We start from the raw sequence: 11969 nt of genomic DNA, 5'->3' as shown, positions 1-11969 counted from the left end.
AGGACTAGTGCATTATTAGTACAATACTGATTGGAATAAATCAGCTACAGTTGTTTCTGCATTTGGTAGCGCAAATGTAGGAACCATTTCACATCCAACAGCTCTGTTTGCTACTTGTGTCGATGATCAGATTCTCGCTAAGTAATTCAAGACTGATCATAACTGAACATATTATTGACTTTTCTTCCTCAACTATTTGATATAACCATCCATCATATGAGTTTTGATACACCAAATGAGAAGGCCTGAGATTGATTAATGTTGAGGCAATCCAGTTCTTTTAGTTTATTCTTTAACTACACTGACATAGTTATAAGTTAATCCATTGTAGCATGTGGACTGGTATTTATAGGGAAAAAACAAGATACATTAAAAATTAACAAGTATTGAAGTCATCATAGAACTAGACAAATGAAGGACTATTATTGGCAATTGAAACTCATAAGTAGCTTTATTATTTCATTCTTCTGTTTGGCAAGGAAAATGTGTTAACATAGTTATATAGGTAACTATGTATGTATTATTATAGGATATCAGCACTATATATCATTATAGGATATCAGCTTAGCAAAAAAAAACAACATTTGCCTTGCCCAAGTTTTCAAAAGCCTCACCTCTCTTGAATCTCTATATAATCTTAATTTACCTCAAATTCAATCACTGCTAGAAGAAGGGGTTCTTGAGCTCCATTTACTACCGACGAGAGGTCTTCAGTGCCTCACATCGCTTCGATGTCTATGGATCAGCGACGTCTCTTTATTTTTGGTTATTTCTATTGGCTTGTTTGTTAATTCTTTTCCTCTGTCAAAAGTCTTGTTGAGCAGTGTGTAGTGTGTCCATTGCCACAATAAAGTCGAGGAATCATCTTGAGACCGAGATGAATTTAATGTTGGATGACAACAAGAAAGGGTGCTAAAATGCTTATATTTGCATTGAAACATTGTAAAAAACAAATCTGGTATATGCAGAAATTGAGATAATTTTCTCAAAAAAATTGATAGCTAAGGTAATGAACTGGTGATCTTTTACCATGCACATATATGTCATCCGGATGTTTATTGTCTTTGGAAATTCATCTTAAAATAGATAGATTGCTCTGATCTCAATTTAGCAATCTTTTTCTTTCTTTGTCAGGATTTTGGTTACAATATGCAAGCCATTACAGATCTTATAGCTGAGTGTGGCGTTATGCTTATATTGCACAGTTTATACATTGCTCTGAGTAATTAACATTCTTTTGCTCTACCAAATTCCTCAGCTTAACAAGTTTCATTTGATTGCAATGCTTTCAGGTTTTCTTCCAAAATATCTTACCAAATCAGAAAACGATGTTTGACATAAACGATGAATTATGTTTTTCTCATCGTCAAAAGCATATCTTTATGTTAAGGCTACATACAGAAGTTAAATTCCAACGGCAAAAAAAAGGATAGAGCAGATAACTATCCAAAGTTTTAGGAAATAAGTATACTTCCATTGCCGGGATTTTGGCAGCAATTCAGGAATTTGTTTTCATCATTCATATGAAAAGATATGTTTAATTCCTTACTGATGTGCAGATATCACCCAGAGCTTAGAATTTGTATCTATGTTATGAGAAATATCGTCTCTAGAATGAATTTACAGCTAAGTAAGAACACCTTTTCTATTTTTTTCTATTTTGTAGGAATTTGATAATACTACAAGGTTCAATTGATTGCTTTCTCTGCTCAACAATACAAAATTATTTCCTCATGGAAATGAGTCTTTTGCTACTAGTAGCAAAAGAGAGATTGAAACAGAGGGATTATTTATTTTTGAATCTTCTGTTATCATTTTTATAGGCAACAATTATACAATTTATCAGCCCTTTGATCTGTTGGCAGCGCGCATAGTTGAAAGGATATTAACTTTGCAATTTTCAGAGGTAGACGAACATAAATCAGAAAACACAAGTTCAGAACTTTGCAATATTTAACAAGTTTACATTTGTTTTGTTTCCTTAAATAGTCATATAATTTGCGAACAATTATCTACTATAACTAGGGAGATTCAAACAAAATGCCTAAACAAAGTATCAACTGCAAACAGTCTTTTATTATTTATTGAAGGAAAAGTAAGCATAGAATAAGACTTTTGAGAATAACAATCTACTCAATCATATCCATCCCCATATTTGTATCTTTACACACAAGAATTCCCAACAACTATCTAAAAAACGATAATAGGCATATCTCCATGATCTCTTAAAAAGCAAACAAGAACATACTCCCCAAAAGCTAAGACCAAATCCTATTGACATTGCAATGTAGAACCAATCAAGTTCATCTTCATCACTATCATCTTTTTCAGTATCAACATCAGGATTTTGACCACCTGAACTGCAGTTCGCCAAGAGTGGAAGCCCGCAAAGCTCATTTCCCTGGAAACTCGAGGAATTAAAGCTTTGAAGTTGAGTGCCCACAGGTATCTTTCCCGACAAATTGTTATAAGACATATTCAGGAAGCTCAAAGTTGACAAACTCGAAATGCTTTGCGGGATTTGGCCAGAAAGTTGATTTTTTGAAAGATCAAGGGATTCGAGCACTTTCATGTCGCCAATGCCATTTGGGATCGTACCTGTTAGATGGTTTTTTGAGAAATTACAGAATCTCAATCTTACAAGACTGGTAAAACTTATAGGAATATCTCCAGAGAGATTATTGCTAGACATATCCATGCTTGAAACAAATGCCAATGTTTTATCATACTGGTAGTTATTGCCTTTAGTTGTCACCATTGCGCTTTCTCTCACAATTTCTCCAAAATCAAAAGAAACATACTCAATATCAGCTTCCCCCAACTTATCTCCGGCGACCATTGCTGTTAAATTGCTAATACACCTTGGTATAGTTCCAAAGAAACTATTGTTTGCAAGGTCTAAGATTTGAAGATCTTTGAGGTGACAAATTTCTGGAGGCAATTCACCATAGAATTTGTTTGAGCTAAGGCTAAGGATTATCAAATCTGAAAACTTCATTCCTAACCATGGTGGTACTTGTCCTACGAATTCGTTCTCAGCTAAATCAAGTTTCAGCAACCCTCTACATTTTGCCAATGATGAAGGTAATGGACCAGTAAGTCTATTTCTTCGGAAGTCCAAAGAATTCAAATTACTTAAAACCTCCATGGATCTCGGTATGCCTCCAATCAAGTTATTGTCCCCCAAGTTTAAAACGCTTAACATTAACCAGTTCATCCAACAATCAGGAATTTCTCCTGACAAATCATTTCCCTCAAGGTTTAAGATCTCCAACATGTAGGATCCGTTCTTATTTGTTTCGCACAAGAAGTGAGATAAACCTCCTGAAAAGGAATTGTTCGAGAGGTCTAGCTCAAATAGATGGGGTGAAACCTGAGGTAGTGGACCACTGAAATTGTTGGAACCCAATAACATTAACAAAATATAAGGTGTTGAGATGGTTGGAACCACACCAAAAAATCGGTTATGAGAAAGATCGAGATACTCAATTTGAGAAGATAAGTTCCAAAACCAAGTTGGAACCTCACCTTGTATTCCACCATTTGATATGTCCACACGCTCTATATTCTTTTGAGTCTGGAGCCACATGGGAAACAGAGGACCTATATTCCAGCCGCCTATTTGAATACGAATGGCTTGGAAAGGTGGAATCCACTTCTGACTCACTTTTAAAGTCAGATTATTGTTAGATGCAAAGAAGTGCCTTAATTGTGTCCAATTGGTGAAATGACTTTCTGTTACAACACCTTCCAACCTATTGTTAGAGATGTCAATGATTTCTAGCACTGGGAGTTGGCTAAGACTTTCTGGGAGTGTTCCAGTCAGTTTATTATTTTTTAGTATCAATTCCGCCAAAGAAGAACTATTTCTCAATCCTGCTGGAAGGAAATTACTCCTACTGTTGAACAATTCAAATACTTCTCCTTCGAATAGATTTTCAGAGAGACTAAACGAACGTAGTTTCGATAACTTTCCAATTACATTTGGTAATTTTCCAGAAAACATATTTTTAGAAAGGTCAATACTCTTTATTGAGCTCAAATTTGAAATCGCATTTGAAACTATTCCCTCAATATTGTTTCTGTAAAGCCTAAGTGATTCCAAATCTTTGCATCGATATAACCAATTCGGGATAGTGGAGTTGAGGTTGTTGGATGAAAGATCAAGATTTTTAAGTTTTGTTATGTTTCTAGCCTCACTTGGTATCGCACCTTCAATACCACTAGAACCAAGCTCAAGATATTCAAGATTATTAAGATCAAACAACCATCTGGGTAAAAGACAATTGAAAGAGTTGCCACTTGCCCTGAAGACCGTGAGAGAAGTAAAGTTAACGGGACCTTCGGGAAAAGGGCCAATTAAATTACTATGACTCAAATCAAGAGAAACAAGACTAGGGAGATTGAAAACCCATTTGGGAATAGAAGAACTAAAGTTGTTCCGAGAAAGGTCGAGTGTTTCAAGTGAAGAAAAATTATGATGAAGTAAAGGTGGTATATAATGAAGTCTACATCTATATAAATGAAGATCAACAAGAGAAGGAAGCATGTTAATGACCTGTAGCCAGTTAGTTGCATTGCTGAGATCCACACTATAAATCCCCAGATACTCAAGATTTAAAAGACTTGGCAGCCACTCAAGGTTATTGATCTTTACAAGATTTGGTCCGTACACATCATTGCCTATCTGTAGCTCAATCACATGACGAGTCAGATTGTGGCACACAACTCCTTCCCATTCACAACAGTCTTTTCCAACAATCCAAGAGGAGAGAAAATTTGAGGGATCATATACTTCTTTCTTTAGACTCTCCAACGCTTGTTGCTCATTTTCTCTGCAAATGCCAATACAAACACTAAACGTGGTGTTTGTCAAAATGAAAAACAAGAAAAAACAGAATGTTATCGGTAACGCTTTCATGATGTGCAAAGCTTTAGACTAGGAACTGAAAAGTATGTATTAGGCAAGGCATACATATATATAACATTTAGAACTGTTGTTCAAGAATACACTGTCTAGAAAGATATTGACCGTAAAATTCAAAGAATTTGTTGATTTTAAAGTATTTTATGTTTTTCCCGGTCAATATTGCTGTATTTGTAAATATTAATTCTGCAAAATATAAGTTAACGTAATGAAACAATAATAATAAATTCGAGCCCACTGAATTCACAGTGTTTCCTTAAGGAATTTAATCCCCTCCTAGTACCCAAGGTAATGGATTATTTCCTCCCAGGATAGAACGAATAACACACTGGTGTAGCGGTACTTCAAACCCCAGTGTTTCGGCGAACACAAAGTTCGGTAGCAAATCACACTTACAGTTGCTTTGTTTGAAGTTAAAAACAATGCAGAACGAAGGAGTATATACTCAGAAAAACGTATGGAAGTTCTGAGAGGAAGGAGTGCAATGTATAGCCAATTTGTTGAGCGAATTGTATGTTGAGTTTTTTGTGTCTTTCTTCACCATTTGCTGCTCATATATATAGCAGCCAAGAAGGAGTGCAAGACCAAACGTCCACCCTTCATGGTGGAGCAAGCATTACATATTTGTGGAGCAAGCACTTCATGGTGGGAAGACCATTATCCGGCTGCCAAATTATCAATACACGGATTGGAAAATATCCGTTACAAATACGGATAATCTTACGTTAATATTTACTATTAACAAATAAATTTGGTCCAAAAAATCAATCGATCATTTGACCAAATCCAAATCCAAATCCAAATCCGAATCCGAATCCGAATCCGAAGCCGAAGCCGAAGCCGAAGCCGAAGCCGAAGCCGTAGCCGAAGCCGAAGCCGAAGCCGTAGCCGTAGCCGTAGCCGAAGCCGAGCCGAGCGAGCGACGACGACGACGACGGCGCGAGGCTTGCTTTCTTCTTAACTCTTTAAGAGCTACAAGAAGAGCAATTATATATATACCCACCAAAAATGTCTTCCACTTCCAATATGGGACAATGTCTCATTGTTAAGAGGGGAAACTTAAAATTTTACTCAAAATTTCATTTTTCCTCCATTTCCCATTCACCCTCATTTTAAGAATATTACATCTTAAAAAATAAAACCTCAACAATCCCCCACATGAATGGGGAATGGCTATATCATGGAAGTATGCATGAAAAAACTGTGTGATTTACAAGCAAGGATTAATTGCATCTGGATAAGTAGGTTTCCCTTTGAACTTTCCATAGTAAACTTATGTCGGATATACTCGGTCAATCGATAGATTTGATATCTTTGAACCGTCGATCTTTGGTGTATACCTAGACAACCATAAGTCACACAATCAACCCTTAACCGTCTTTGGTTCTCATTATTGTGTTCGTTTCAGCCATGAACACCGCCTGGTTTCATAAGTGCGTAGAGAACTGGCCTTACAAAGTTCTCCTTGAAGCGGCTCACACTTCACACTTAAATAGGTGATTCCTAAACGTGTCATCCTGTAGATACACTATTTGATATACCCCGTATCAAATTTAGAAATCATTAAAAAGCCTTAATGCTTTATCCTTGGTACTGAACATTGTCTCATCACGAGAATGGACTAAAATTTTATTTGACAATGTTGAACCGTCATTAATGACTTTGTTTGATCTCCTTGAACCTAGATCTTGGGATCTCCAGTCTTCTATGTAGAGTTACCGCCACAATAACTTTTTCTCGGCCATAGCCCCATTCCCCTTGATGATTTCTCAACTACCTCTCTAGTTAGGCCTTTTGTAAGTGGATCCGACACATTATCACTTGACTTTACATAGTCAATCGTGATAATTCCTCTAGAGAGTAATTGCCTAACGGTTTTATGTCTTCGTCGTATATGACGAGATTTACCGTTATACATGACGCTCCCAGCCCTTCCAATTGCCGCTTGACTATCACAATGTATGCATATTGGTGCCAACGGTTTGGGCCAAAATGGAATGTCTTCCAAGAAATTCCGGAGCCATTCAGCTTCTTCACCGGCTTTATCTAAGGCTATGAATTCAGCCTCCATTGTAGAGCGGGCAATACATGTTTGTTTGGACGACTTCCAAGATACCGCTCCTCCACCAATAGTGAATACATATCCACTCGTGGACTTAGAATCAGTTGAACCGGTGATCCAATTTGCATCACAGTATCCCTCAATCACCGCAGGGAAATTACTGTAGTGCAATTCAAAGTTCTGGGTATGTTCTAAATATCCCAAAACTCGTTTCATTGCCATCCAATGAGATTGGCCTGGATTGCTCGTATATCGACTCAGTTTACTTATAGCACAAGCTATATCTGGTCGTGTACAATTCATGATATACATTAAGCATCCCAACACACGAGCATAATCCAATTGTGATATGCTTTGGCCTTTGTTCTTTGCTAATGCAAGATTCACGTCAATTGGAGTCTTTGCAACTTTAAAGCCCAAGTGCTTGAATTTTTCAAGTACTGTCTTAATATAATGAGATTGTGACAATGCCAGACCTTGAGGAGTCTTATGGATCTTAATTCCCAGAATTAAATCAGCAACTCCCAAGTCTTTCATATCAAACTTGCTATTGAGCATACGCTTAGTAGCATTTATGTTGGCAATGTCATTACTCATTATCAGCATATCATCCACATATAGGCAAACAATGACTATGTGATTTGGAACATTTTTAATGTACACACATTTATCACATTCATTTATCTTAAAATCATTTGACAACATTGTTTGGTCAAATTTCGCATGCCATTGTTTGGGTGCTTGTTTTAGTCCGTAAAGAGACTTAACAAGTCTACATACCTTCTTTTCTTTACCTGGAACCACAAACCCTTCAGGTTGTTCCATGTAAATTTCTTCCTCCAACTCTCCATTTAAGAAGGCCGTCTTAACATCCATTTGATGAATTTCAAGACCATACACTGCAGCTAATGCTACTAACATCCGTATGGACGTAATTCTTGTAACTGGAGAGTATGTATCAAAGTAGTCTAGACCTTCTCGTTGTCTATACCCTTTGACTACGAGCCTTGCCTTGAATTTATCAATAGTGCCATCATCTTTGATTTTTCTCTTAAAAATTCATTTAGAACCCAAAGGTTTATTTCCAGGAGGAAGATCAACCAATTCCCATGTATGGTTGTTCAATATGGATTCTATTTCACTATTGACTGCCTCTTTCCAAAACAATGATTCCGAAGAAGTCATAGCTTCTTTAAATGTTTGAGGCTCATTCTCCAATAAGAAAGTCACAAAATCTGGTCCAAATGAAGTAGACGTCCTTTGACGTTTACTACGTCTTGGATCCTCCTGATTACATGTACTTTCTTTTGTTTCTTCCCGAGATCGTTTAGATCCTTCACCAAACGACTCACATTCCTTTTTATACGGATATATATTTTTAAAGAACTCAGCATTATCTGATTCTATAACCGTATTATTATGAATGTCGGGATTTTCTGATTTATGAACCAGAAATCGATATGCTTTACTATTTGTCGCATATCCTATGAAAACACAATCAACGGTTTTCGGTCCTATCTTTACCCTTTTGGGTTTAGGAACTTGCACTTTTGCCAAACACCCCCACACTTTAAAATAATTCAAGTTGGGCTTCCTTCCTTTCCATTGTTCATATGGAATGGATTGTGTTTTGCTATGGGGCACTCGATTTAATATTCGATTAGCCGTAAGAATGGCTTCCCCCACAAGTTCTGTGGCAAACCAGAACTTATCAACAACGCATTCATCATCTCCTTTAATGTGCGATTCTTTCTTTCCGCAATCCCATTAGATTGGGGCGTGTAAGGGGCTGTTGTTTGATGAATAATTCCATATTCTAAACATATTTCTTCAAAAGGAGATTCATATTCACCACCCCTATCACTTCTTATCATTTTTACTTTCTTGTTAAGTTGCGTTTCAACTTCATTTTTGTATTGCCTGAATGCGTCTATTGCTTCATCTTTACTATTCAGTAAGTAAACATAGCAATATCGAGTACCATCGTCAATAAAAGTTATGAAATACTTCTTTCCACCGCGAGATGGTATTGACTTCATGTCACAAATATCTGTGTGAATTAAGTCTAAAGGATTTGAATTCCTTTCAACTGACTTATAAGGATGTTTAACATACTTAGATTCCACACATGTTTGACATTTTGATTTTTCGCATTCAAACTTGGGCAGTACTTCCAAGTTAATTATTTTCCGCAAGGTTTTATAATTGACATGACCCAAACGTACATGCCATAAATCATTTGACTCAAGTAAGTAAGAAGAAGCTGAAATATTATTATTATTTTTAACAACCATTACATTTAGGTTGAAAAGGCCCTCGGTGAGGTAACCTTTTCCCACAAATATTCCATTCTTACTAATTACAACCTTGTTGGATACAAAAACGCACTTAAAACCGTGCTTAACAAGAAGTCCAGTAGAGACTAAATTCTTTCTCATTTCGGGAACATGAAGGACATTGTTCAAAGTCATGACCTTGCCAGAAGTCATTTTTAGAAATACCTTCCCATATCCTTCAACTTTTGCTGTTGAAGCATTTCCCATATAAACTGTCTCTCCGGGTTAAGCAAGAGCATAGGTAGCAAAAGCCTCTCTAACTGCACAAACATGGCGAGTGGCTCCTGAATCAAACCACCACAGTTTAGGATTTCCCACCAAGTTACATTCAGAGAGCATGGCACACAAGTTATCAACATCATCATGGTTTACTACCATGTTTGCTTGACCCCTTTTCTTGTCTTTCTTCGGAGCACGACACTCCGTAGATTTGTGTCCGGTTTTCCCACAGTTGTAGCAGTTTTCACTGAACCGCTTCTTACTTGGGTTGTATTTCGGACCAGAAGCCTTCTTCCTCTTTTTGTTAGCTTCAACAATATTTGCTCCCATTATTGTTGAATTTCCACGGCCTCTCCTTTCAGCAGCTTTATTGTCCTCTTCGATTCTCAACCGAACAATGAGATCTTCAAGGGACATTTCCTTTCGTTTGTGTTTCAAATAATTTTTGAAGTCCTTCCACAACGGAGGCAACTTCTCAATCATTGCTGCTACTTGGAATGCTTCGTTGATTACAAGACCTTCAGCAAGTAGATCATGAATAATCACTTGTAATTCCTGGACTTGAGTAATAACAGACTTGCTATCTATCATTTTGTAGTCCAAAAATTTTGCGGCAACGAATTTCTTCATCCCGGCATCTTCAGTCTTATATTTCTTTTCAAGCGCATTCCACAATTCTTTGGATGTCTCCATGCTACTGTATACATTATACAGATTATCATCCAGTCCGCTAAGAATATAATTCTTGCATAAAAAATCAGAATGCTTCCACGCTTCAATCACGAGAAAGCGTTCATTATCTGGAGTTTTATCCGGCAGATCAGGAACATCTTCCTTGATGAACTTCTGTAGACATAACGTAGTTAAGTAGAAGAACATCTTCTGCTGCCAGCATTTGAAATCAATCCCGGAAAATTTTCCGGGTTTTTCTGCCGGTGCCAACGCCGGTGTTCGGCTTGTCGTTGCGTTGGCAGTCGCCATCGGAACAGCTTGGTTTTCGTTTTCAGTCATCATCTTTTATGTAAAAGAATGACACAAACAAACGTTTAATACACGTTTTCAAACTGGAGTAAAAATCACATAGATTTTAATATCCAACAAAACGCCACGAAGGCTTAACTCTCCAAAACGGGAGTACACAAACCACAAAGGTTTTAGTTTGCGGAATAATAAGAATAACACAAATACAGAAATAAATATTAAATTCCTTAAGATTGCTTTTTCCCGGTCAATATTGCTGTATTTGTAAATATTAATTCTGCAAAATATAAGTTAACGTAATGAAACAATAATAATAAATTCGAGCCCACTGAATTCACAGTGTTTCCTTAAGGAATTTAATCCCCTCCTAGTACCCAAGGTAATGGATTATTTCCTCCCAGGATAGAACGAATAATACACTGGTGTAGCGGTATTTCAAACCCCAGTGTTTCGGCGAACACAAAGTTCGGTAGCAAATCACACTTACAGTTGCTTTGTTTGAAGTTAAAAACAATGCAGAACGAAGGAGTATATACTCAGAAAAACGTATGGAAGTTCTGAGAGGAAGGAGTGCAATGTATAGCCAATTTGTTGAGCAAATTGTATGTTGAGTTTTTTGTGTCTTTCTTCACCATTTGCTGCTCATATATATAGCAGCCAAGAAGGAGTGCAAGACCAAACGTCCACCCTTCATGGTGGAGCAAGCATTACATATTTGTGGAGCAAGCACTTCATGGTGGGAAGACCATTATCCGGCTGCCAAATTATCAATACACGGATTGGAAAATATCCGTTACAAATACGGATAATCTTACGTTAATATTTACTATTCGAATTCGATCATTTGACAGCCGAAGCCGAAGCCGAAGCCGAAGCCGTAGCCGAGCGAGCGACGACGACGACGGCGCGAGGCTTGCTTTCTTCTTAACTCTTTAAGAGCTACAAGAAGAGCAATTATATATATACCCACCAAAAATGTCTTCCACTTCCAATATGGGACAATGTCTCATTGTTAAGAGGGGAAACTTAAAATTTTACTCAAAATTTTATTTTTCCTCCATTTCCCATTCACCCTCATTTTAAGAATATTACATCTTAAAAAATAAAACCTCAACATTTTATCCTTTTAAAAACTATACAAAAGAATATAATTGGCGGACCTCAATTTCTTGCTAGGTCAAGTCTTATGCACAGTACAATAAGTGTCCTTGTTTGGGATAACACCGTCCTAATTGATCGTTTTGTTTAGCTCCTTTTAGTTTGTAGTGATCATTTTATAAATTCTTTAATTGGAGAAAAAATTACCCTTACTTGGAGGTAATTTTTTTAGTTAATTCCATGAAAAATAATGATCTCTTGCTCTGATGGTAAGAGCCCCCACTTCCAACCAAGAGGTTGTGAGTTCGAGTCACCCCAAGAGCAAGGTGGAGAGTTCTTGGAGAGA

General features: G+C 37.0%; 1 protein-coding gene across 1 annotated transcript; it reads right to left on the bottom strand.

Moving 5' to 3' along the window:
* Nucleotides 1–1941: 1941 nt before the first annotated feature.
* On the bottom strand, nt 1942–5017 carry LOC107789871 (receptor-like protein EIX2). Its single transcript, XM_016611744.2, has one exon. It carries the CDS (start codon nt 4919–4921, stop codon nt 2138–2140), a length of 2784 nt encoding a protein of 927 aa, XP_016467230.1. The 5' UTR covers nt 4922–5017; the 3' UTR covers nt 1942–2137.
* Between the last annotated feature and the right edge of the window lie 6952 nt (nt 5018–11969).

This window comes from Nicotiana tabacum, chromosome 19, assembly GCF_000715075.1.
Source record: "Nicotiana tabacum cultivar K326 chromosome 19, ASM71507v2, whole genome shotgun sequence".
Taxonomy (NCBI): Eukaryota; Viridiplantae; Streptophyta; class Magnoliopsida; order Solanales; family Solanaceae; genus Nicotiana; species Nicotiana tabacum.
Note: the sequence above shows the minus strand (reverse complement) of the source record. Positions and strands in the feature narration are given on the sequence as shown.

What these genes read in the sequence shown, in the direction of transcription:
- LOC107789871 (XM_016611744.2), bottom strand. Translation starts at nt 4,921, where the DNA reads ATGAAAGCGTTACCGATAACATTCTGTTTTTTCTTGTTTTTCATTTTG.